Source organism: Giraffa tippelskirchi, chromosome 12 (assembly GCF_054371585.1).
Source record: "Giraffa tippelskirchi isolate mGirTip1 chromosome 12, T2T-mGirTip1v1.2.pri, whole genome shotgun sequence".
NCBI lineage: Eukaryota > Metazoa > Chordata > Mammalia > Artiodactyla > Giraffidae > Giraffa > Giraffa tippelskirchi.
Genome location: NC_137286.1, coordinates 34,326,623 through 34,352,797, shown reverse-complemented (window position 1 = coordinate 34,352,797; position 26,175 = coordinate 34,326,623). Strand labels below are relative to the sequence as shown.

The window sequence follows — 26,175 nt, the reverse complement described above, 5'->3', positions numbered from 1 at the left end:
CCCAGATGCTGGGAGATCCAGGCACGGTGGGGACTTGAACGCCTTTCTCAGGCAGAACCAGACCTCAGAAGACAAAGGGTTGCACATGGTCTCTAAACAGCTTCCCAGAGCACCTGGTGCTTGAATGTGTGGTGGAAGCTGTGGAATGATTTTGCCAGCCCCTTGAGGTTCCCTGAGGCCCACAAGGTACAGGGACAATTGAGGGAACCTGGAGTGCCCCAAACTGAAAAACGGCCAGACCCATGTAGGCTTAAGGGTGGGATCAAAGGAGCAGGTGGTGGGAAGGCAGGAGACTGGGGAAGATGAGCCAAAGGTCCAGTGCTAACCTAGGACCACGGAGGGCACACAGGCCCAGTGCCAGGGTCCAGGGGCTCTGCAAAACCCACAACAATGTTTGTAGCCAGGTGGACAAAAAGTAGCAAAACACCAAAAAGCAAAAGAAAGACAAAAGCAAAATGAATAAAATTTAATTAAATATCTACACAACAAGACATTGTCAAGTAATTAACTGAACCCAACTCAAGTAGGTATATATGAATGACCTTTAATGAGGAATGCAGGCAAAATTTCATACCAGTGATAGGATCAGGGATTCAGCTTCTAAAATTCAAAGTGCCAGGGGCCTGCCTATGGTCTTCAAATGTGCCAGCCCCAAAACTTACATGCCTCCCTGGGGAAAGGAGGGTCCCAAGATTGATTTCAGATTACTTTTCTATCGGGTGGGTTAACGAGAATGCAAACGGGAAATTTCAGGTCATTACAGAAAAATGAAGTGATGTTCCTCGCACATGTTCATTTGTAAATGGAGACCCTGAGTCACTGCAGACCTCGCTGTGCAATGCCGCCCTCAGCCTCTTCATCCCTGGGGGACTGGTGGGACTCACCCCACCCTCAAAGTCCCTGCACATTTCAGCAGTCAGTTTGCCAGCCTCCCATTCTTTCACACCTTTGGAGCTAAGATCTGCCAACCCCTCTTCCTCCAGACCTACAGGAGTTAATCAAGGTGACTTTAGGGAATGAGGCCAGAGAGCTGGGTTCAAGTCTAGCCCCACCCCTGACCCACTGTGTGATCCTAGCCAGGTCGCATCCTCTCTCGGGCCAAGCTTCAGTCTCTTTGTCTGTGAAATGGCATAACAATGCCTACCAGGGCTGCCATGCAGACCAATGAGACACTGTGTGAGACACTGCTTTTTAAACAGACTAGACTGCATTGGGGTTTGACTAACCAAACAAAACCAAAGGAAAAAAGCTTTGCCAAAGCCTGGAGCAGGGTTTCACAATCAGCCCTCCTGAGCTATATCTGGGGGAGGTAAATTTTTATGCTTCCTCATGGTCTTTTTGCCAGGCCTCACCATCTTCTCTTGCCCCAAGCAGCAGAGAGAGGGATCAGAGCCACAGTGGTGGGGAAGCAGGTTGGGGTGTGTTGGGGTGGGTGAGGGAGCCAAGCCGGCTTGGCTCCTGGAGGCCTGAGTCAGCGGGCAGGCAGGCAGGGCGGGCCCAGTCCTTGCAGGCTTGGGGAGGAGATGGTGCAGAAATGTTCCTCCCGCCCAGGCCTGGGACTTGCCCACCACATCCTGGCTCTTAAATGCAAGATGCCTGGAGCTTTGTTGAGTGGGTTCAGCCAGGGGCCTTCAGAGGCATCCTGGCCCGAGGGACTGCCCCGGAGTGGCCAAGGCCAGGCCACAGAGCCTACTGGGAACTGATCTCTAACCCCAGAGCATACCCCATCCCTGCTGGGTGATATAGCCAGGTTTCCCATCTGTGCAACGAGGAATTGAACTTGGTGGTGTCAGATAATGAAGGATCCAGACTGGTTCCCCCAGGAGGTGATGCAGGCCGAGTCTAAGAGCATCTATGTGTATGACACCTTTGCTATGTGCTTGTGTGACTTTGTGGCCATCCATGTCTTGAGTGTGTGTGCCACTGGGTGAGTCCTGTGTGCACAGGCCTATGGTGGGGCTATGAGTGACAAAGTGGCTGAGACAGATAACCTGCATGTGAGTGTGGGCAAGTGTGGACGTGGCTGGGAATGTGTGACTGTGTTGCACTGTGGCTGGGAGTGCAGGTGTGTCAGCATGTGACCATGCATATGTGTGTGTGTGGAGCCAGGTGTGACCTGTATGCCCATAGGCAGGCTGTGTGGCTGTATCTGCTTTGGGTTGGGCAACCGTGGCTGTGACCAGACCTGGCTCTGCTACAGCTGTGGCCCAGCAGTGGCCCCATGGTCCATGGCCCTCCTGTGCCCAGGAAGCAATAGGGTGTGGGATCAGAGCCATCCCCGTTCCCCAACCCCCAGATGAGGCCACAAAGCAGACTCCTTCCCTGGGCTGGGCCAAGACTGGGGCTCGGGGTCCCCTGCCCCCCACCTCCAGGTCCTGGTAGCTGCCCAGGACAGAAAGAGAGGCCTTGTTTTCCACCCTCCTCCCCAGGGAGGAAACTGAAGCCAGCTGAGCCCAGCTCAGTCTGGAACATCTGCCTGGAGTATGACTGAGGCCGGCCAGCAGACCCAGCCACCACCAAACCGGCCCCCCACGCACACTGGTCCCCCGGCCCTTGCTGAAAGAGGCTGGCCAGCCCAGATCAATCTCAAATTCCCCCAGCACCCCGACCCACACAGAGAGAAGGGCTGTTACCTCCCTGCTTCCACCACACAAATGTCCATCCCAGCCTAGAGACCTCAGAGGCTTGGCCTGTCCTTCCCTTCCCTTACCTCACATCTCCATACTTTTCCTAGGTGCAGCCCCTCCTGAGAAACATATCAGACCAAGCCCCCTCACCCTGAGGACGGAAGGTGTGGGAGGTGGCCCCCCCTCTCAAGAGACACAAGAGGTGACGCTATTCCCAGGGCAGGAAGCGTGAACAGGGGACTCTCCAGGCACTAGTGTTAAGAGCATTCTCATCACTCAACACAGACGAGCCCCGGGAAGACCACCCCCTCACCCCCGCCTCTCCCCATGGTCAGAGAGCTCACTGCAGAAGGCTGCCTAGAGGTGGAAGCTGAGAAGAGGTTAAGGGTGGGAAGGTCCTCAGATGGGTTGGAAAGTGAAAGAAGGAGGGCAGGGAGGAGAGAGGGGAAAATTCCACAGAAAGTCCCAAATCTGACCTAATTTTGACCCAGGGCCAAGGGCCCATTCCAGAAGTTCCTCTGAGGACGCTCTGCCGGATCAGGGAGCCTCTGCTGCCCTACCCCGCTGTACCTGCTGCCCCTTATTCCATCTCACTGCTCTGAGCTCCCCTGGCCCCCAGCCCAGTCAAAGCCTCCCCTGATGCCCAGAATCCCAGCAGCACCCCCTCCACCCAGTCCCCATTGCCCCCAAGAGAACCTCGACCCCCCAGCCTTCCTCTTTCCCGTGTGCAAACAGATTCCTGTCCATCCTGCCTAGGACACGCCCAAGGGCACAGCTGGGGGTCCGCCTCAGTTTCCAACCAGGAAGCCACTGCAGGGCTGGGCACCCTGGACTGGATGGCCTGGGGAAGGACACAGGGTCTGAGTCCCACCCCCTCTCCTGGGGGCAAGGCTGGGATATGCCCTCCTGGGGAGACGAACCCCCTGTGGACTAGACTGTCCCTTCCTCGTGTGACCCTCAGTCCTGGATCACAGAGCAACAGAGCCAAACCCCTGGCAGGACTCCACCCATTTGAGAAAAGAGGAGAGTGAGGTCTAGGAGGGGTCTGCGTTGAGCTGGGGTCCATGGCCACCCAGAGGTCTCCAGCTACCCCCGACCACCTGCACTGCCCTCCCCCCACCAACTTTTGAGATTCTGGGGTGAATGCTGTGCCCATCACGACCTCAGAATCTGGTCCAGCTGCTCCCAGGGACAACTAGGACTCCATCCTTCCCTCCACCCTCATCCCTCCCGGGATCCAAATAAGGAGTCATACTTTTGTTATCTTAATTGGAAAAGGTTTATCAAGAAAACAAGAAAGAATGAAGATTGAAGCAGCAGCAGCCAGAAATAGCCATGACCTCCCAGGAGGGCCAGCAGTGGCATCTGTCAGTTTCTGAGCATACCCCGGCCTGGGGGTGTGGGAAGAGCCCCCTCGAGGACGTAAACGTGAGTGGGAGACAGCACAATCCCACCAGGACCTGGATAGCATCACAGTGAGCCTGGTGATGGGCAGGTGGGCCCGGGATCCCTGGGGCGATGGGTAAGCTGGCCCCTGGGAGCTGGAGGTCGAAGCTTGCCAGGAGTGTGAGAGCTACGGCTGGTGAACTCAAATACCCAGTAACCTGCGGGTGTGCCCTCCAAAAGGCAGGTACCACCAAAATCCTGGGGTCTGTGGCTTGTCTCAGCATCTTGAGCCCAGGGCAAAGATGCTGCATGGTCCCCTAGCCAGGGGTGAGGGGGCTCAGCTGGTGAAGGGGGAGTCAGGAGGGAGTTGGCCTGCAGCCCCTCCTGTGGGGTGGGGGGGAGCGGGGCAGGGACAGGGGCATGGGAGCCAGGCAGATCCCCGCCCTCTGTCACACAAGGGGACACACCAAGGGGGCACCAAACTTGCTGGGGAAAGATAGAGAGGAGAAGAGGTGTTTCTATGCCTCCACAGCTTTGTCCAGGCTGTTCTTCTCTGAATGCCTTCCCCACCCACTGTCCCCACTTACTGTCTGGCAGGTCCTTGTCATCTTTCAAGACACACTGCTCACATGTCACCTGCTCCATGGAGTAATCCCTGACCAGCAGAACGAGTGGTCCCTTCTGCGAGCTTCCAGAAGCCCTTTCCTTACCATCGCTCATTCTGTATTGCCCCCACCTGTTTCTGCGTCTGACCCCCACCTCAGCTGGGGACAAGAGCAGGAGTGTCGCAGCCCTGGATGCCCAGTGTCTGACCGCAGCAGGCCCGCATGTCTGCTGAACGAATGAGGGGGAAGTGGTCAGGCGGGCATGCGCTATAGGCTTCAGGGGAAGCTAAGACCCCGGCCTCAAGTGACTGACCAGCAGCCCAGGCCTGGGCCTGGAGGGCTCCTGGCCCCGTTCTCATCCCCGCTGTGCCCCCAGCCCTAAGGAGTGGGGGACTTTCCCAGGGATATTCATGACTCCTCCAAAGGCCACCCCCAACTCCCTGCCCTCCAGGCACTCCTGGTGTGGGAAGGCTCCGGGGGCAGAGCGAGGGCCTGGGGCACGTGGTCAGAGGCTGTCATACATGCGCAGCGTCTTCTCCAGCTGCTGGCCGACCCGCTGGTAGAACAGGATCTGCTGGCGCAGGTAGTTCTGCATCATGTGCTTGAAGTCGAGCTCGCGGCGCTGGTGGAAGTGGTTCATCTCGGCCTGCAGGGCAAAGCCCACCACGCGGCAGCGACGGCGAATGCCGTCAGCCTCCTCCTGCGCCATGCGGCCCTCGTCACTCATGCGCTGGCTCTCCTTCACCTTGGCGAAGGCGCCTGGCATGGGCAGAGCAGAGGTCAAGGGCAGTTAGGGCTCCAGTCTCTCCCATTTGCTCCCTAACCCCGCCCTGAGACCCTTTGACGGCAGAGAGTACCCTCATCGGCTCAACTCGGGCCTCCTGCCTGGGCTCCAGACCCATGGTCCAGCCACTTGATGTCTCCACCGGGATGTCCCCCAAGCCCTCACCTTCAGCACGTCCTAAGCCAGATGCACCATCTTCCCTCCAAACCTGAGGCACCGCCAGCAGCGCACACCTGACCAGTCACAGCCCTGCTAGCTGTACTGACTTCTACGACCAGGCTGTCCCCACCCACCATAGGCCTCATCACCCCTCATGCTGGTTCCCCGTTCAGCTCAGATATCACCTTCTCCAGGAAGTCTTCTGGGCAGTCCCACTGCATGAGGTGCCTCTCCACGCTCTCAGGTGTCCTGGGCTTCCCTCTACCACAGCTCTTACCTCTCTGTGGTTTTTCTGACTGTGTCCCTCCAGGTATGAGCTCAACGTCTCTAGCACCTAGAACAAAGCCTAGCCCACGCAAATTCTGATGTGTGTCTGCTAAACTGATTCAATCTCACTGGACTGCTACAACAGGCCCCCCACGGTCTCCCCACTTCAGTCCCAACCTCTGAGAGGTTCTCCATAGCACCTGAAGAGTAGCCAAGCTGGCACCCATAGCTCCAGGTCTCCCCTGGCTTCCTTCTGGCCTGCAGAGCAAGGTCCCCCATTCTCCTGGCCTGGGAGGCCCTCTGAGAGTTGACCCCTGCACCTGTTCCACATTGACCCCATATTCATCAAACTCACCCTTTCTCTCCTACCTCCCTATCTCTGCCTCCTGGATCCTTATGCATCATTCAAGGCTCTGATCAGGTGCCACTCCCACATGGAGCATCCTTCTCCCTGCCCCCATCACACTGCTGATTCTAAAACAGAGGCTGAAAGGCCACCTGGAGTTTTCCTTTGTGTGTGTCTGTCACATATAGGCTCTGTTCCCTCCTCACTTGAGTCCCCAGGGGACTAGAGGAGGCCATTGTCATAACCAGGTGACAGATGGGGAGTCAGGGGATGAACCTGTGGAAGGGACCCAATTTGGAAGAACCTGAGTGGATCAACAAGCAATTGGTAAAAGGATTTCAGTTCTGAATTAACAGGCACTTGACTGATTCTGCGCTGAAGCCAGTGGGCAGTTGCTGAACCGGGGAGGCAGTCTGCCTGTGCCTAGCAAGGCACTCCTCTCAGGGCTGTACGGAATCCACCATGTGAAGAAGAGTATGGAGATGGGCAGGCTTGGCACAGAGGACAGCATGCTCCCAGAGCGCTTCAAAAGCACCCACCGCACATGAGTAACAGGCTTGTCTTTCATGCTTCCCACCTTCTCCTTAAGGGGGCTTCTCAGGGACCTTTGAGACATAGTCTGTTTACTCTCAAGTTGTTCAATGCATTCAGGGTGCATTTACTGAGCATTTACTATGTGCTGGAAATAACTCTGCCTTTAGAAGGAGCAGTACCCATGGAAGGCGGCAAGTGTGTAGCTAATCAGCAAATAGTGGCATTTCGGGCAGGCCGACTCACATTTGCAACACTTCCAGGACTGCTCACACAGCACCCAAAAGAACTCCGCAGTGCCCAGCTCCCAGCCCACTCGGTCCTTTCAGCACCTTCCTTGAACCACCTCTTCTTGCCTCTTGTTCCATCCTTATTGATTCATTCAGATTCTTCCAAATTGTGTCCCTTCCCCAGGTTGATCACCCAGACCTGGGCAGAAGGAGAGGGACTGACTGTGGGACCAAGATGAGACCCCCATGAGAGGCTTCAGAGCAGGAGCAGCCTTAGAGGACAGCTGTCCAGCCCCCACCTCCACGGCCATCTCCACCTCTACCACCACGCCAGTATTCTTCAGAGGAAACTCAGGCCCTGGTGGGAAAGGACTTGTCCAGGGGCTCCCAGCCTCCTTCCTGCCCACAAAGTGCGGGATGTCTGGCCCCGAGGGAGCCCTGCAGAGCGGAGAGTGGACACCACTTTTATTGCAGGGAGCCCAGGCCAGGTCCTCCAGGCACATACGTGAGGCATCCAGACAATGGACTCAGGAATTTGAGAAGGTCCCAAGGGGTAGAAAGAACCAGAAGAAGAAAGGTAGAAAATAGCTGGACAAAGAAACTAGAGTTAGGCTTCAGCAAAAGAAACATACCAGCCTGGATTCTACCTTCCTGAGAAAGTCTGGGTGCGGTGGGGGTGGACCTGCATTTAAGAAGCTATTTAAGGCCTTAAGTAGCCCATGGCCTTGGGCTTCCCTGGTAGTTCAAATGGTAAAGAATCCACCTGCAACGTGGGAGACAAAGGTTCGATCCCTGGGTTGGGAAGATCCCCTGGAGAAGGGAATGGTTACCCACTCCAATATTCTTGCCTGAAGAATCTCATGGACAGAGGAGTCTGGTGGGTTACAAAGTCCATGGGGTCACAAAGTGTCGGACATGACTGAGCGACTAAGCACAAGCCCATGGCCTTAGAGGAAGGAAATTGAGGCCCAGATAATAGGAATGAATCTATTGCAATTGCTAGGTATCCACAGACAGGCAAGGAGCCAGGAATGGGGGGCAAAGGCTATGGGGGCCAGAGGAGGCCCCACCCAACTCTCTGTCACCCTCCACCCTGTGACTCAGATGTGGGACTGGTACCAGCTAACACTAACGCACCCCAGAGACAAACTGGGAGGCAGGGCTTGGGCCAGTCTTCCCTCACTCCACCACATTCCACCTAGGACTCACCCTGAGAGCTGAGGACCCTGGGCGCCTCCTGCCCTGGCAGTTGTCCTGTAGACCGGATGCCAGAAACAGGGATGGGAAAGTTGGAGTTTCAGATCCCCAGGGTCTCAGGCATATTCCCTAAACTCCCACCTGAATCCATCTTGTCCCTACCCTAGGTTGAGGGCAGGAGGTCTGGGTCCTAGTCCACTGTGTCACCTTCAACAAGGACTGCAGGTCTCCCTACTGTCAAACAGGACAGGTTGGACTACATATGATGCTGCTGACAGCTGCTCAGGGCAGTATAGCACTTTAGAGTTTCCACATCAGTAAAATGGGATAATGATGGTACCGCCTTCTAGTTAGAGCAGAGGTTTAATTGAACTAATATGTTTAAAGTACTTGGGATGGAGCCTGACAGGATAAGAGCTCCAGATGCTATGTGCAGCTAGGTGCAAACTGCTTTTCAGTCAGCCAAGACCCAGCTGGTGGTGGCTCAGGGCCATATGATTATTTGTTCATGGGAGCCTAGGAGGGGAGGCAGAAGGAAAGCTAGGTGATGGCCCAGAGCACAGAGGCTAGATCCACCTATCCTCCAGGGTAGAACTTGGTCCTGCAAGGGCCACTTTGCCTTGGCCAACTTGTGAGCACCATGACCCCTCCATGCATGCTGTGTGGTCCAGGGCCTGCCTCCAGTCCACAGAGGATGCCAGCTGAGTTGGTGCGAGAGCACCCAACTCCCTCCCTGGTCCTTCCCCCTCTGGCTCGTCTACCCCAGGCACCCACCCCCTAGGGAGCTCCCCTTTCCCATCTGTCTGGCACAGTGGCAATAGCCTGGCTGTGCAGTTAGAGACACTGGGGCTCCAATTCCTGCTCTGATGATCAGCCCACCTCACTGCCCCTCATCTGAGAATGGAGGGACCCACACTGACCTCCGTGGTTTGTGATGGGTCTTAGGACAGAGTCCTGCCCTGGCTGGCTCTCAGGCAGGGGCCCTGGACAGTCACTGTGTCCCCATGCTGTCCCAGGTTAACTATTACCAAGGCTGTCTTTTCCCCCAACAAGATTGCCCTGGTTTGTATAATAAATCACATGGTTGCCCTTCTCCCTTTAGGAGAAACCCCTAAACTGAATTCCAGGGACTGGGCTGGTGGGCAGACAAGGCTGGTGGGCTTCACCTCTGCACCAAATGGGTTCCATGGCCCATTTTCCTAAACTTTCTCAGGGGAGGAAACTCAATCAAGGTCACCTCAAAGACAACATTTGTCTAGATTCTGGTCTCCTAAACCCTACCAGGCCTCCTGTCTCCTTCCTCCCAAAGCCTCTCCCACATGCTCACCATGTTTTAGAAAGTGTACGAACAGGCTGACAGCATCCTGGGCACCCAGGGCCCAACTCTCTTGCTCCTCCCTCTGTGAAAGGTCTCTATCCACAGGGCCACCATGGGACCTCTTCTCCCCCCAGCAGGCTGTGGTTCCCCAAAGCCTGCCCAAATCTGTCTCAGCCAGATTCAAGCTCCACTCCCCAACCACAGTAGTACCTAGGGCTGGGAAATGGTGGTACAGAGCCTAGAAAGTGGAAAAGTAAGCCCAAAAGCCCTCGGCCAAATGGGGAGGGGTCCTCTGGGTAAGGGAAGGTGGGTGCAGCCTCTGTCTGAGGTTGAATACATCAACCCCAGAGGATCACTGGCCCCTCATTTTAGCCTCCAGTGGAAACTCAGAAGTGGCCTCTCTCAGCTCTGTCCCCCCTGATCCAGGGTCAGAAAGGCCAGACTGCCTTTACTCCCTCCTGCTCTAATGGGAGCCTGGGAGCCCTGAGTTCAGGGTTGCCTTCTTGCCCCCAGCTCTGCCCTGAGTGGAGGGTTCCCAGACACGCACGGGAGCAGCTGTTTCATCACTGTGCCCCTGCTCACCTTTCTCCTGCTCCCCACACAGGAACACGCCATCAGAGGAGCTGGTTGAACCAGCTTTCCCAGGCCCTAGTGCAGCAGTGAGTGTGGCTCTACTTCCGCACAAGGCGACACCTGCCCCAGTGGGCCAGCCGGCCCCAGCCACCACTCCTGCCCTGTCCCTGCCCAGAACTCAGAGCCAAAACTAAGGCATTGCTCTGTCCTCGAGCAGACCCTCCCCAGGACTCTCTCCCCCACCCCACCCCCTTGAAGGCCTGAGAGCTCACAGTGTCCATTCTGTGTTACAGATTGAGGAACTAATGCCCAGAGAGGGGAAGGCACTGTCCAGGGACACACAGCAAATTGGGGGCAGAGCCAAGACCAGAACTCAGCTCATGTCTCCTGAAGCTGAAAGAAGGGAAGGAGGAAGAGAGGAATGTGGAGAAGAAAAAAAAAAAAAAAGCAGAGAGGAGAAGGAGGAAGAGACAGTAAGGGGAGAAAAGAGTCTGGAAGCTGGAGAAGTTCTAGAAGTTAACCTCCTAAAGATGGTTGGATGGCATCACTGACTCAATGGACATAAGTCTGAGCAAACTCCGGGAGATAGAGAAGGACAGGCAAGCCCAGGGTCCTGCAGTCCATGGGGTCGCAAAGAATCGGACAGGACTTAGTGACTAAACAACAACAACATAAGGAGAACAAGGCTGGTTTACTACCAGCGACCAAGGTAGGGCGGTGATGTTTGCTGTGCCCCAGGCTCAGTGCAGAGCTTCCTGGCCCCGCCCAGAGGAAAACTCTCCACCAAGCCAGGCCTGACCTCAGGGCTCAGGGGCCTGGGAGCCAGCCCCACGCCCTGCAGACGTTCTTCCTGAGTTACCAAGCAGCCCTGGGGAGGACCACACCTCCCTCCTGCCCTGCCTGTAGTCCCCAAGGCTCAGCCACCTGCCGGGTCAGCTCCTGACTCAGTGCTCAGGCAAGAAGAGAAGCCAGGCTCAGGAAGGGGGAATCAGATGGACCATGTGGGCAGTGCCCTGGACCCCCGGTTCCTCCTTCAGCCCAGTCCGGGTGCCCCTAGGTGACCCGGCTATGAGTCACTTCCCTGGCAGTTCCTTGACAGCCCCACAGTAACAGGGACCCATCCTGTCCCTCCCCTAGGGAGGAGACCGTGAGAACTGAACACACGGCTGAGCTTGGGAGGTGGCCAAAATGCATGTGTCCTTGGAGAGGTGCAAAAAGAAGGGACAGTCCCAGCTAGGCCGTGGACTCCTTGTACAGCCACCCTTTTGTGGACACAGCTTCTTCATCTGCAAAATGGGGACAGCCAACCCTCCTGAACAAAGATAGGGAGGAAGCTCACAGATAGGATGTGCAGCCATGAGAACAGTCTCTGAAGTTGCAAAAGCAGGGAGGTGAGCTGGTGACAAGCGGGAAGATAGGCTATGCTCTGTGCTCTCATTATCTGGGTCTGTGTCCATGTCCCCCATAAGCCTGTGGGCTCCTCAAGGGCAAGGCCTGGGCCCTGGTCAGCTCCGTGTTCCCAGAACCCAGCCTAATAACTTGGAGGACTCGATGTATAATCGGTAAATGAGTAAATGAGACCGAAACAGAGAAAATGAATGAATGAATGAGTGAGGGAATGAATGAACAGACAAGAAGGTAAACAGTGAACTCCATGAGGACAGGAACCAGTCCTACCCATAAATATCCCTGTACCTAGAATAGCACCTGTCATCTGCTAGGTGCTCAACACCCTTGCTGAATGAACGAATGAGACAGAGACCGAAAGACTAGCTGAGCCGCTCTTCTCCATCTAGGCCATCCTCATAGCCCCTGTGCCCTGCAGAGCACAGACGCTGTCAGGGTCTCCCGCCCATACTGGCTCTTACCTTTCTGCAGGTGGATGATGTCGGGGAAGTTGGAGAGCAGGCCCTGGTAGAGAGACAGTGTGTCGAGCATCCGGAAGAGGTCATTCTTGGGCTGCTCGGCAAACATCTCACCAACCATTTCATAGGTTCGGCCCGTGTGAGAGATGGCACTGTTGAGGGCCTCAGAGCTGAAGGGGGGGTCCATCTGGAAGGCATGGCTGATGGCCTGGAAGGCATTGCCCAGCTTCTGGAATTCCTTGCGGAAGCCCCCCACATGCTTGCGCACCAGCTCCGAGGCCACCGTGCTGAGCTGCAGGACGCTGTCGTCCATCTTCTTGCTGAAGGCTTTGAAGGTGTCTACGCGGTCCTCCACGTCCTGCAGGTCCTGGTGCTCCGTGGGGATCTGGAAGGTGAGCAGGAAGCTGGCGCCCACCATCTCGTCTTTCTCGGCCCGGCGTTTGCCCATCTTCCACTGCTTGTCATCCAGGCAGCTGAGGAAATGCTGGAAACCCTCATACTGGGACAGCACAGGGTGGCTGGTCATGTGGTCCATCCAGAGGATAAGCCGCCGCTTCCGCTTCTCAATAAAGTCCTCCTCAAAGCGACCTGTGGCCTGCTTTTCTGGGAGGTGGGGCACCGAAATGACAGTGAATTTGTGCAACAGGCGGTTGTAGAGCCAGTCGAAGTGTTTGTAGCGCCGGTAGACTGGTGAGCTGGCGTGGGTGGGTGTGAGCTTGTAGGAGATGTAGCTTTTGATGCCCTTGAATTTAGTCTGTTTGGTGGGGTCCTCCACAGAGCAGGAAAATGGGTGGGGGTTGGCCTTCCACTGGGGGCCACGAGGGCCCATTTCAATGGAGTATGTCTCAGCGATCTTGGCCATCATGGGCACGTCACCCAAAATGAAGGCCTCCACGCCAGAGCGCACGAAGCACGAGAAGCGGTTGAGGTTGCGCCCCACCACGCTGCCTCGCTTGGCAGATGCCAGGCTGTCCTGCCGCTCCAAGGGCGGCTTGGGCCGGAAGGCTATGTGTTGGCTGGGGTAGGCACCAGGGTAGGAGAGGTTGAGCGGAGGGTGCCCGTTGGTGCCCAGCCCACCGGCCCGTGGCTCCTCCACCACCGTGCATCCATCATCCCAGTCATCCCAGTCGTCGTCATCTTCCTCCTCGAAACTACCCTGGTTTGACAGGAACCCACTGCCGCCACCACTCCTGGAAGTGCTGGAGCTGTCATACAAGCTCACCTGTGTGCCCAGAGAGCCTGCGGGGCTGCTGGAGTAGTCGGCATGGTTGGAGCCGGTGTCAGAACGGAGGATCTCCACGTAAGAGGCAGGGAAGAGCCCGGTCTCCCCACGGCTGTTCTGGCCCTGCAGCCAGCCATCCAGTGAGGTCTCGCTGAAGATGACCAGGTCCTCATCCTGCCAGATGCTGATCTCCTCCTTGTTCTCGCTGCGGAAGTCATAGAGGGCTCGCCCCTTGAGTGCCATGTCTGGGCCAGTGGTGGAGAGTGATGAGGAGAGAGTCCTGCCCAGAACTGAGGACACTTGTTAGGGTGTCCAAGGATGTACGAGCAACTCAAGGACGGCCACAGCCCTCAGTCTCTCAGTCCTTACTGCAGAGTCTGAGCACCCACAGAAGGTATCCAGCCTCCCTCTCTTCAAAGCAATGTCCACGGCCCAGAATCAGCCCTACCAGGTCTGCCCGCACATGCCTGTGAGTGGGGAGGGCTCATGTCCCTGGTCTTCCTCCCTTTCTTCCACAGCCCCTGCAGGGGAGAGTCTCTCTTCCTCCCACTCCTAGAAGAAAAGTCAAGTGACTCGGAGAAAACCAGCCCTTAGCAGGCAAGAATTCGACACTCTCGGCTGGAACAATGTTCTAAAATAGAAGAGAATCACTCGGAAACCACCGTCCCAGAAACTCCGGCAGCTCTGGCTCCCAGCTCCTTCTGGCTCCTCCAGCCTGGGCCTCCGGAGGCTCTCACATTCCTCTGCAGATCTCCTTTCTCCTTCCTCCTCCTCTTCCTGGGCCACTGGGTTTTCAAAAATCCAGAAAATCCAAGAGGAGCAAGGAGAAAAGCGGCAGCCTCCTGAATCGAATCCAGGGGTGGATGTGTCCGGCTTCACAACAAGCCAGGCCGGGAAAACAAGGACTGAGGCTTACACAACAGGCCGGCCAACTCTGCGACCCGGCGGCCCGGCCCGGCCCCCAGCTCCCAGCCGGCTCGGGTGCCCTCTCCCCGCCCCCAAGCGGCCAGCCCCCACCCGGGGGAAAGGAGGGGACGCGACGAGGCGCTCGGGCGACTCCTGGCCAATAGCTGAGTGGCCTCTTTTGTTTGCCTAATTCCTCAGCAGTTTCTGAGCCTGAAGATGACCGTGATCTGAGTTCAAGGACCCCCGTCCAAAGGTAATCCCCTTGGTAACCGGCCCCGGCGCGCCGGACGTAGACCCCCCCACCTCTCGCGTGCACGCACACACTCAACAGGAGTTTGGAGAGTGAGCTCGGAGAGCTGATGGTGCGGCCGGCCGTCAGTCCGGCCGTCTGTCCGGCCGTCCTCTGCTCTGCCCTGCGGGATTCCGCCGGTGGGCGGCGGGCTGCGCCCCGAGTCCGCGTTCTTCTCTAGCGTTCGCGGCTCCTCGGCGCCGCCAGCGAGAAGCCAGATCCAAAACAACAGAAAAAAAGGCGATTCCGGGAGGTGGCGTCCCGAGGAAGGAGGGAATAGCCGGCGGGGGGACGGGGAGGGGGGTTGAGGGGTGGGGAGAGGGAGGGAGAAGGAAAAGCAGGCTGGGGAATTGGGCAAACTCCGCGGCACTTCCGTGCGTCCCTGCTGGCCAGGGACGGCCCGGCTCCGCCCTCCCGCGGGCCTGGGACGCAGCAGCCCGGCTCCCGACTACTCCTCTCTTTTCTCTTGTGGCGGGCGCCTTCACTCACTCACGAGGAGATCGGGATGCGAGAGCAAAGAGAGGATCGATCGGGGACGAGAGGCAGCCTCCGGGGCCAGCCCCTAGGGCAGCCGCACCCCCGCAGCCTGTCCGCGCTCTCAGGGAGACACCTCTCGCCCCGAGGGGCTCAAGCGCCGCGCGGGGGAGCTCTCCAGCCGCCGCCTCGCCTCCCGGGCTCCGTCACCCTCTTGCCTTTTCCGTGACGCAAGTGAGGAAAACTGAAAGTTTGCAACGTGCGGGGCTACAGGGAGAGCGCCAGAGCCAGGACCCGGAGGTGGAGGAAGAGTGCGCGGAAACCCGCAGACCCCCGCTCCCGCTACCCCGCCCCGCCACCGCTCCGGCGGGACGCAGCCGTGGCGCCGCCTGGGGATTGTTTTCTGGAGGGGGCCCCGGAGCCTGCGGTGCCCTCTTGGAAAAAGCTTGAGCAGGCTGGGATACGGGCTACGGCGGGTCCTAGTACCCTAGACGAACAGGGCCAGGAGAACCCCTGTCCTGCGCGACTCCCTTCAGGGAGAAAGACAAGGCTCTGCATCTGTAGCAACGGGGAACTAGAGCAGACACGATCAGGTTCCGTCGTGCTTTGTGCGGCGGCTGGCGGAGACCGGTGTCTTGTCTTGGCTAGCGTCACGGCGACGAGAGGAATGGTCGGGTTGGGGCTCTGGGAAGAGGTAAAGGTGACTTGACCCTGGTCACTGATTCAGCCAGACATTGTGCTGGGCACTGGGGATCACGGTACCACAAAGTAGTGGGGGTGCCTGCCCTGGAGAGTTTACAATCTACCCTCTGTCTTACGCGAAGAGCCGGCACACTGAAAGAGACCCTGATGCTGGGAAAGATTGAGGGCAGGAGGAGAAGGGGGTGACAGAGGATGAGACGGTTGGATGACATCACCGACTCAATGAACATGAGTTTGAGCAAACTCCAGGAGATAGTGAAGGACAAGGAAGCCTGGCATGCTGCAGTTCATTGTGTACCAAAGAGCTGGACACGCCTGAGCGACCTAACAATAACAACTCCTATCTTCTGTTCATTCATTCTTTGTCTCATTCATTTGATCATGAACTCAAGGAAACATTAACTGAGTATTCTGTACCAGGCCTCCTGGGTAAGACGAATAAGGCATTGTCCTCACCTACCAGAAGTTCAGATGGATCAGGAAGGTAAAGCTATGTTCCCTGCCCAGTGTGGTCAGTGCCATGAAATGTGACTGGAAGGGCACCTATCCCAACCTGGATTGAGCAAGGATCAAGGAACGTTTCCTGGAGGAGGAGTGTCAACTACAAATTGGCACTTGCCATCTACCTATCTAACTCTATAAGGATTAAAGCATGTGCTACTGCAGCACTGACCCTCAGCACCCCTGAAGGAGTTCAGGGTGGAAAGCAGAAATGAGGCACTCTGTGCTCAGGGAAAAACTGGCAGGACAGGTCTTCAGATAGATATTCTTGGGAGCTGATTTTATGAGCCTAATTCTTGTATCTCCTCATATTAAGAAAAGCACTAAAACTAAAATCCTTAATGCTGATTAACAGAAGCTTCACAAGACTAGCAGAAACTTCTACAAAAAATATTTGCTTGATTACAATGTATTTCCCCTTTACCAAAATCACATATATACTGTCCTCCCCTCCACCCCCTACCTCTGTGGGACAGTTTCTCAGAGCTATCTGAGGTGCTGTCTCCCAGGCTACAATCTGCATTTTGCCCCAGATAAAACTTAACTTGCAACTCTCACGTTGTGCAATTTTTTTAAGTCGACAGGAGGTACCTAAGATGAACAAAGGGTTCAGCCCCTACTCCCCTTCCTGGCTATGTCCTGAGCCTTGTCTACCTCCTCTAACTAGAACCTCCTTCCCCCTCATGCTCATACTTCCCACTTGTTGTAGATTAACTGACTGTAAAGGTGGGCACTTTGGGCTGTTGTTTTTTTTCTTTGGGCAGCTTAGCATACAGGATCTTAGTTCCCCAACCAGGAATAGAACCCATGCCCCCTGCAGTAGAAGCACAGAGCCCTAACCCCTAACCTGCCAGAGGATTCCCCACCTTGGGTTGTTTTGAAGGGTGTAATTTGCAGGCTTCTGGCTCCAAAAGCCAATTTACCGGTTCAGTGAGTAGATCAATGCCCCATGCATAGCTGGCATTTGACCAGAATAAAGGTTTACGTGCAAACCCCAGAAGCCCAGGTATTACTTTGCAAAGAGAAATTCAACTGTCCAGGCACACCTGAATTTATGCATCAACAGATCAAGGCAATTTGAGCTGCTCCCTGGGAAGCCCAGTTACCAGAAGTTTAGTCCAGTGAAACTGAATGCCCCAGGATGGGAAGAACCAGTGGTTCTCTCAGCCAAGAAACCTTGAGGTCTGGTCCCCTCAACCATAGGTGCAGCCTCGATTCTAAGGACTCAGTTCAGCCTGGGATCGCCAGGACCAGAGCCTGAATATGTTTCCCACAGCTGCTTTCGGGACACCCCTTTTCTGTGATCTCTCTTCCATTTGCAGAACCTCTCTCCAAACTCAGTTTAACAGAAGCAGTTACTCCCTTAGTGCTTGTTGAGTGCTAGACTGTTGTAAACATTTTACCTTTATTAGTTCACTTAATACAATCGATGGGATTTCTACTCACCCTACGAGTTGTTCAGTCATTCAGTTGTGTCCAACTCTTTGTGACCCCATGGACTGCAGCATGCCAGGCTTCCCTGTCCGTCACTGTCTCCCAGCATTTGCTCAAACTCATGTCCATTGAGTCAATGATGCCACCCAACCATCTTGTCCTCTGTCACTCCCTTCTCCTCCTGCCCTCAATCTTTCCCAGCATCAGGGTCTTTTCCAATGAGCTGGCTCTTCGCATCAGGTGGCCAAAGCATTGGAGTTTCAGTATCAGTCCTTCCAGTGAATATTCAGGGTTAATTTCCTATAGGATTGACTGGTTTCATCTCCTTGCTGTCCAAGGGACTCTCAAGAATCTTCTCCAACACCACAGTTTGAAAGTATCAGCTCTTTGGCACTCAGCCTAATGCCTAGTCTAACCCCACCCCTCAGAAGGACCCTGAGCCACCACCTTGATGGTCTTTAGCTGGTTCCCAAATGCTTCAGTCACATATTTATAATTTTATTTATTTATTTTGGTTGTGCTAGGTCTTTGTGGCTGCACACAGGCTTTCTCTAGTTGCAGCTAGTGGGGCTACTCTCTAGTTGTGGTCCATAAGCTTCTGGTTGCAGTGGCTTCTCTTGGGGAGTACCGGCTCTAGAGCACAGGCTTAATAGTTGGGGCCCATGGGCTTAGTTGCTCCATGGCATGTGGGATCTTCCCAGATTAGGGATCAAGCCCCTATCTCCTCCATCAGCAGGTGGATTCTTTACCACTGAGCCACCGGGGAAGCCCAAGTCACATATTTATACACATTTACACCTTGGATTTACTTCCGTATCTGCTGAGGGAGATGGTGGTTTCTGTCTCACAGTGGCCACCCTATTTTCAGGTTCTTGAGGAAAACTCACTTTTAAGCTTCACAGAGATTTCCAGAACCTATATTTTCTATTCCCAACTCTCTTCAAACCTATGGGTAACAGGACCCACAGTTACTACTCTCAGGCAACTGCACTAACCTTTGTGGTTTCCCCACACCCTGCCCATTCCTTTGGGAAAATTTTTATTAAATTCTCCTCGTGTTCTTCTTACTGGAGTGTGTTCTCTCTTTCCTGATGGAACCCTGACTCAGACACAGGAAACAGCGTCCATCCCCCATCCCAGCTTTCCTCCTTTAGGGAAGGAATCAGCAAGGAAGAACTATGGCCAGTGTTTCCAGGCTGATTCTGCTGGTGGCTAGCATGCTAGACACACTGGACTATTACTACAGAAATGCATTCAAGAGATGATGAAGGCCTGAGGTAATGGTCTGGGGAGAAGTAAATTTGGGATTTTATGGGGGTAGAACAGACTGGAATGACAACCAACAAGATGTCCATATTGAGGGAAGAGTCAATCCACACCTTTAAAAAATAGATTCTTGACTCCACTTCCCCCCACACACAACTACTCCCCCCCACCGCACCCCACCTCTGCTTTTTTTTTTTTTTTTTTGGCTGCATCAGGTCTTAGTTGTGGCATGCAGGATCTTTGTTATGGCATGTTTTGGGCTGCAGAGTGCAAGGGCTCTGAAGTTGCTGCTTGCAGCCTTAGTTGCCCCGGGCACTTAAGATCTTAAGTTACCTGACCAGGGATCAAATTTATGCCCCCTGCATTGCAAGGCAGATTCTTAAGAATCTGGACCATCTAGTAAGTCCCTTTATCACTCACCTTTGCAGCAAATTCCTCAAAATAGTCATCTCTAACAGCTGCTTGCAACATTTTTTCTCCCTTTCTCTTCTTAAACCCCTCTAGCCATCCTTTCAATCTCACACTCCACTGAAACTCTTCTTATCAGTCATCAATGACCTAATGGTTATCCTCAGCCCTTCTCTTATACTTAGGCTCTCTGTAGCATTTGACCAGGTTGATCACTCCTTCCCCCTGGATACACTTTCTTCATTTGCACTGGCCAGCCATACTCTCCTGGTTTCCCTTCTACTACATTGGTTCAGCCACTTCTCTCCAATAATTCTGTTTTTTTCTTTTGGAGGGGGGAGAAAATAATTTTTGCTTTACATCTTTTTTACAAATACATCGAAGAAGCATGCAGTGCTGCCAGCACTGGATGCAATCCTGGGCCACAGGTCTGCACACTCCTTTGCAACTGGTCCTATAACAGCAGAACCTTTCATCTTGCCTTTACTGTTTACTATGTGCTCAGTTGCTCAGTCGTGTCAGACTATTTGTGACCACATGAACTGTAGCCCGCCAAGTTCCTCTGTCCGTGCACAGACAGAATACTAGAGTGAATTGCCATTTCCTCCTCAACAGATTGTTTACTCTGACCCCTGCATTATCTTCAAAATAAAGAAACACACCACCTTTTCTCCAGTATGAGTTTTGTTGTCAAATTACCATCGCTGGATGTACGTTCTTTCTCAGCTCTGATTTGCCTTTTTTGATTGTGGCCATCACCATGTCACCCACACCAGCAGCAGGAAGTCTATTCAGTCATTCGTTGATTGCCTTCACAGAAATGATATACAGATTTTTGGCCCCTGTGTTGTCAGCACAGTTGATCATGGCTCCAACCAGAAGACCCAAGGAAATCCAGAATTTCGCACCTCGCTTCAACATCTTGAATGCCGGAAAGGGACAAAAAGTCAATAATTCTTGACATCAGAGTGCCTACTAGTAGCGTGGTCCTCTTGTCTTTTTCTATTTTCACTTCTTTGACAATTTCACCCAGACTCATAGCTTCAAACACCATCTTTCTGCCAATAATATCCCAAATTTTAAATCTTCAGCCTAGGCCTTTCTCTGGGCTGATACCAAACTGAGGGAACTCTCTGATGGTCCAGTGGTCAGGACTTGATGCTTCCACTGCAGGGGGCATAAGTTCAATCCCTGGTTGGGGAACTAAGATCCTGCATGCCTCGAGGTTTAGCAAAAAAGAAAAATAAAAAATAAAACACCAGACTTTCATGTCGTTCTCCTTGCCATCTCCCTTTGCATGTCTAGTAGACACCTCCAACCCAACATGTCCAAAGCTGAATTTCTAATCTTGCCACCCAAATCTGTTCTATTTGGCAATCTCCCCCATCTCAGGTAATGAGTACTTTCTGCCACTTGCTTAGGTCCAAAACTGGAGCCATCCTTTGACCTTTCTCCTTATTCTAGAACTCCTCTCTCATTGGCATCTCACAACTGCTTTCCTGGTCCCAGCTACCACCCTTCTCACCAGCATCACCACAACTTCCTAATGGCCTCTATGTTTCCACCTCTGCCTCCTGACAGTCTGTTCTCAACATAGCAGTCAGCATGGTTCTTTTAAAACATAAGTTAGATGTCAGTTCTCAGTTCAAAACCCTCCAGTGTCCTCATCTCACTCAACCTAAAAACCAAAGACCTTAAGAGAATCTGTGGAGCCTCTGTTATCTGAGCCCCCTTTCCTCACCTACTAGTCCACTCTGCTCCAGCCAAGATGGCTTTGTTATTCCTCTTCTGAGATGCCAGGCACATTTCTGTCTTAAGGCATTTTCACTCACTGCTTCCTCTTCTTGAAATGCTCTTCCTCTAGATATCCACATGCTAACCCACCATGAAATATTACCTTCTCAGTAAGACCTACCTTGACATGCCCTATTTAAAATTACAGCCCATCCTCACCCCAAGCTCTCCTATATCCTGCTCAATTTTGTTTCATGACACTTATCACCTGCTAACAAATATAATTTACTTATTTATTATGTTTATTGTCTGGGGAGAAGGGACTTAACCAAGAGTCCTCCCGCACACACTGAACAAAGACTGAAGATGGAAGGGAGTGAGGCTGGGGGAATATGAAGGGTGGAGATGAAGTGCAAACTGGGAAAAGATATTTGCACACCATAGATATGGTTAAGGATAACTATCCAGAATATACAAAGAACACCTTCAAATAAAGTAGGAAAAAAAAGCAAACAATCTGTATGTTTCCCAATGCACCTGCAACAAATTACCACAAACTTAGTGGCTTAAAACAGCACAGATTTATTCTTTCACTGTGTTTGAGACCAGAAAACCAAACTGGATCTCACTGGGTTCAAATCAAGGTGTCAGCAAGGGCCATGTTCCTCCTGAAGGCTCTAGGTAAAAAATCCATTTCTCTGCCTTTTCCAGCTTCTAGAGGTTGCCCACACTCCTCTGCCCCTGGCTCCCAATCATCCTCAAAGTCAGAAATCACACCTCAGACTTCTGCATGCATCATCATATCTCCCTGACTCTTCTGCCTCCCTCTTCCACTTCTAAGGACACTTGTGATTAATGAGACTGACTCAGTTAATCCAGGACAATGTCACCGTCTCAAGATCCTTAATTTAATCACATCTGCAAAATCCTTTTTCTCATATAAGGTAACATTCACAGGCTCTGGGTGGACATCTTGAGGGAGGGGGGTCACTATTCTACCTACCCCACAAACCAATAGAAAAATACACAAAGGGGCATTCCACAGAGGAAGAAACATATATGAAACCTTTATTCATCAGGAAATGCAAATTAAAATCACAGTGAAATACCATCACACACTCATCAGATCCACAAATATTTAACAAGTCTACCAACAAAGCACTGTCAAGAATGAGGAGCAAAGGAAACTCTCATGTAGTGACAAAGGAATATAAATTGGTACAGCCCCTTTGGAAAACAATTTGACTATAGCTAGTAAAGCTGAGCATCCACTTTACATGTTCACGCATCCTTTACAACTCAGTAATTCAACTTCAAGATGTATACTAGAAGCTACTGCATAGGTGCAACAGGAAACCTACAAGAACGCAGCACTGCTAAAAAATAGTCAGTCCAAAAAAAAAAAAAAAATCCAACAGGAGATGGATTAATAAATTGGATAGAACCAAACAATGGTTTTTCTAGTAGTCATGTATGGATGTGAGAGTTGGACCATAAAGAAGGCTGAGCGCTGAAGAATTGATGCTTTCAGACTGTGATGTTGGAGAAGACTCTTGAGAGTCCCTTGGACTGCAAGGAGATCAAACCAGTCAGTTCTAAAGGAAATCAACCCTGAATATTAATTGGAAGGACTGATGCTGAAGCTGAAGCTGCAATACTTTGGCCACCTGATTCGAAGAGCCGACTCATTGGGAAAGACGCTGATGCTAGGAAAGATTGAAGGCAGGAGGACAAGGGAACAACAGAGGATGAGATGATTGGATGGCATCATCAACTCAATGGACATGAGTTTAAATAAACTCAAGGAGATAGTGAAGGACAGGGAAGCCTGGCGTGCTGCAGTCCGTGGGGTCGCAAAGAGCCAGACACAACTGAGCAAGTGAACAACAACAAAACAATGGAATATAATGTAGCAGTTTTTGAAAAAGCAACTGCAGCTGTATATAAAAAAATTCCATATGTGATATCATCTAAGCAACACTTCTCAAATATCATGCATGCAAATTACCTGGGGATCTGGTTAAATGCAGATTCTGATTCTGTAGGTCCGGAACGGGGTCTGAAATTCTGCATTGTCAACAGCTCTCGGCTGATCCATGGGCTATGCTTCGAGTAAGAAATTCTCAGTATACTTAGGGATGCACAAAATGATAAAACTTTTTTTTTTTTTAACAAAAGGCAAAGATAAACACTAAATTCAGGAGAGCAGATATCTTTACCTCTGACTGGGAGAGTGGTTGAATAGGTCCTGGTGATGCTTTCTTAAACTGGCTGTTGGGTCCACAAGTATTCTTTGTATCTCACATATGTTACATATAGTATCGCCCATATCAAATATTGTATCTTTTAAAAACAATGAAAAGCGTACAAAAATAAAATTATAGGCAAAGAAGCTAGGTGGCGTCAAAGTCTTGGGTAAATAAAGAAGTCCTGTAGCGCTACACTAAACTAAAACAGATATAATTTGCAGAAAGTGTTGTCTGTTCACTGAATACTCCAGAAAGCCAACCTGTCAGGCTAATTCTTTTCAGCCCGGATTAAAGAGTCTGGATTTGTACTATCCAAGTTTTTCAAATTTACTGGATTTTATGAATCATCTGGCATTCTTGTTAACAATACAGATTTCCAAGTGACTCCTGTGTAGATCCTGATTCTGGGCGTGCAGGAAGCAGCCTGGGCATCAGAACTGAACAGGTTCAGTGGCGTCAAGCCCCAGTTGGGAGGGTGAAAAAGCTACGCCCGCCTGGTAATGGACTTGCGGTTAGTAGGCTGCGGCGATACCCGATCAGCCCCTGTCGGCTCCGAGAAGCCCCCACACGGTGGGAGGACAGCCCCCTCGCCCCCGCCCCCCGCCACGCTCAGTTAGCACAGTAAATCCATATTAGCGCGGCGGTCACCCCTCTTTCCCGGAACTATCCTCTTTAGCTCTTCTGGAAGAGGCTCTCTAGAGAGGCCCTGAATGACACAAACCTAAACGAGAGGAAATAATTACGGCACTAAGTAATTAATTCTCAGCAATTCAAAACCGCGCACACTCGCCTCGGAGGCCGCCCCTCCCACCCCCGGCCTCTCCAGGCGCTTTTTTCCTCCGCCTCCCTCCGAGGACGCGGAGAAGAAACGCGAGATACGAATACGGGGCGTGGCCTCATCCTGACCAATGGAAATGGGAGGCCTGGCCCTGAGTCTTCTTTTCATTGGCGCAGGGTCCCCAAGGCGGCCGGGTCTAGCCGTGCTGAGACGGAAGTCGCGCGGCATCCGGAATGCGCGCCGAGCCTCCGGTCCGGCAACGTTTGGGCAGCCATCATGGTGCGGAAGCTTAAGTTCCACGAGCAGAAGCTGCTGAAGCAGGTGGACTTCCTGAACTGGGAGGTCACAGATCACAACCTGCATGAGCTACGCGTGTTGCGGCGTTATCGGCTGCAGCGGCGCGAGGACTATACGCGCTACAACCAGCTGAGCCGTGCTGTGCGCGAGCTGGCCCGGCGCCTGCGTGATCTGCCGGAGCGCGACCCGTTTCGCGTGCGCTCCTCGGCCGCGCTGCTGGATAAGCTGTATGCTCTCGGCCTAGTGCCCACGCGGGGATCGCTGGAGCTCTGCGATTTCGTCACGGCCTCGTCCTTTTGCCGCCGCCGCCTGCCCACCGTGCTGCTTAAGCTGCGCATGGCGCAGCACCTCCAGGCCGCCGTGGCATTCGTGGAGCAGGGCCACGTGCGCGTGGGCCCCGACGTGGTCACCGACCCCGCCTTCCTTGTCACGCGAAGCATGGAGGACTTTGTCACCTGGGTTGACTCGTCCAAGATCAAGCGGCACGTGCTAGAGTACAATGAGGAGCGTGACGACTTCGATTTGGACGCCTAGCGGATCTCCCCTTGCCAGGACTGCATTTTATAGATGGGGAAGCTGAGACACAAGCCTGAGATTCTGTGAAGGCGCGTGTCCCCAAGAGTGTATCAGCCAGTCGTCGGTTCTTAAGAACTTGCCTCCTCAGCTACAGGCCACGCACGGAGCCAAAGGGTACGCCCTTTTCCACGAAATTTTCTTAGCCTTTGGACAATTGGTAATTCAGTGACTGCCTTAAGAAACGATGGGAAGCAGTTTTGTGCTGCACTGGGACTGAGCGACTGAACTGTACCTGAAACATTGCGGTGTGAATGCAAGGACTTGGGATGCGGGAGGGCCTACCCCCGCCCCCAGCTTTCCTTTCATTTCCTTGTAACAGGAAAGTGTGGTTTAATTTATTTAACTCGAATCCTTGCTCTTGTTCGTGATTAAACTGTGTACAGATGTCATAGAGGTTGGTCTCAAGTTTTCATAAAATGGATGAGATTTTAGTGTTGAGAGTTCTTTCCCTTGTTTAAAGGAATGCTCTCCTAATGCCAATAAATGGCCTAACTGCTTTTTAAGTGCAAATTTTTGTCTGGGTTTGTCACATAGGGTCACATCTATAGGTCTCCCTGAAGAACCCACAGAAGAATAGTGATGGCAGCGAGCTGCCTGTGGGTGAGGCCTGCCCTGGGTTCCACGTGGAGGTTGCAGGATGTTGTATAGGGCTGGGCAGATTTGTCAGTTTACTGATCCCTTCCTCAGAATGAGTGTTTTGGCAGAACTCTTCCCCACAGGACTTCCTGTTGCTATTACAGACTCAGGAAATACCATATTAGAGGGCTGAAGTGTTTGCTTGCCTAAGAAAATAATCACCCTGTAGCTTGTCCATCTAGCGGTTAGAAGTAACCCAGGAGGGTCCTGGAAAATTCATAGGAGTGGAGCCCTCAGGAGGCCCCAGGACTGCCTGCCCAGAGCAGCAGCTGCATAGCTACTATCCATCACAGCCCACCATCACTACCTGCCCAGCCTTTAATTTAGAGAAAGGTTAATTGCCCAATTAGAGTGGGTTTTATTAAGGGACACAAAGGATGGATTGGGAGTCAGGGAGCCTAGCCTGATGACAATGGAAGAACATGAAGGGAGAGGATCTGTTCTAATGCAGCTGGCTCACTGGAAAGAAGACTACCTCATTTACTTAGTACCACTACAAGGAAAATAATAGAATGCCAAGACCAGTGGGTTGCTTTTACCTGTACCATCTCCATTTCCCCAGGTGTAAGGCAAGATTTGGTGAAGAAACAAGAGAAGGTGACACTGGAGATGACAATAATAGCAAATGCTTCTACTGTATGTCAGACACTTAGTGCATTACATATCTTAATCCATTTACTCCAACAATTCAATGATGTGGGGAGCCCAGTTCTCTACTTTTCAAATAAGGGAACTGAGGCAGAGATGGGTCGAACTACCCCAGACTGCACAGCCAATAAGTGGTGGAGCTGGAATGCTTCTTTTCAGAGTCATTC

The 26,175-nt window shown here is 52.8% G+C and overlaps 2 protein-coding genes, 1 long non-coding RNA gene and 1 pseudogene across 4 annotated transcripts; 1 reads left to right on the top strand and 3 right to left on the bottom strand.

The window, feature by feature from the left end:
- Positions 1-528: 528 nt before the first annotated feature.
- SNX33 (sorting nexin 33) lies at positions 529-15,104 on the bottom strand. 2 transcript variants are annotated; one of them, XM_081551727.1, is made up of 3 exons: positions 12,157-13,843; positions 11,892-11,934; positions 529-5,377 (listed from the first exon to the last, which is right to left on the bottom strand). In XM_081551727.1, the coding sequence occupies exons 1-3, from the start codon at positions 13,351-13,353 to the stop codon at positions 5,124-5,126; spliced, it is 1,494 nt and encodes a 497-aa protein (XP_081407853.1). In that variant the 5' UTR covers positions 13,354-13,843; the 3' UTR covers positions 529-5,123. The 2 variants fall into 2 exon arrangements, with proteins under 2 accessions (XP_081407853.1, XP_081407852.1); XM_081551726.1 differs by having other exon boundaries at positions 11,892-15,104.
- On the top strand, positions 14,126-25,234 carry IMP3 (IMP U3 small nucleolar ribonucleoprotein 3). The gene is made up of 2 exons (XM_081551728.1): positions 14,126-14,269; positions 24,028-25,234. Exon 2 carries the CDS (start codon positions 24,128-24,130, stop codon positions 24,680-24,682), a length of 555 nt encoding a protein of 184 aa, XP_081407854.1. The 5' UTR covers positions 14,126-14,269; positions 24,028-24,127; the 3' UTR covers positions 24,683-25,234.
- LOC145528598 (large ribosomal subunit protein uL14 pseudogene) lies at positions 19,447-20,011 on the bottom strand (annotated as a pseudogene).
- Positions 22,741-24,034, bottom strand: LOC145530406 (uncharacterized). The gene is made up of 2 exons (XR_014071739.1): positions 23,044-24,034; positions 22,741-22,955 (listed from the first exon to the last, which is right to left on the bottom strand). It is a non-coding gene; the product is annotated as an uncharacterized LOC145530406 (long non-coding RNA).
- Positions 25,235-26,175: the final 941 nt, after the last annotated feature.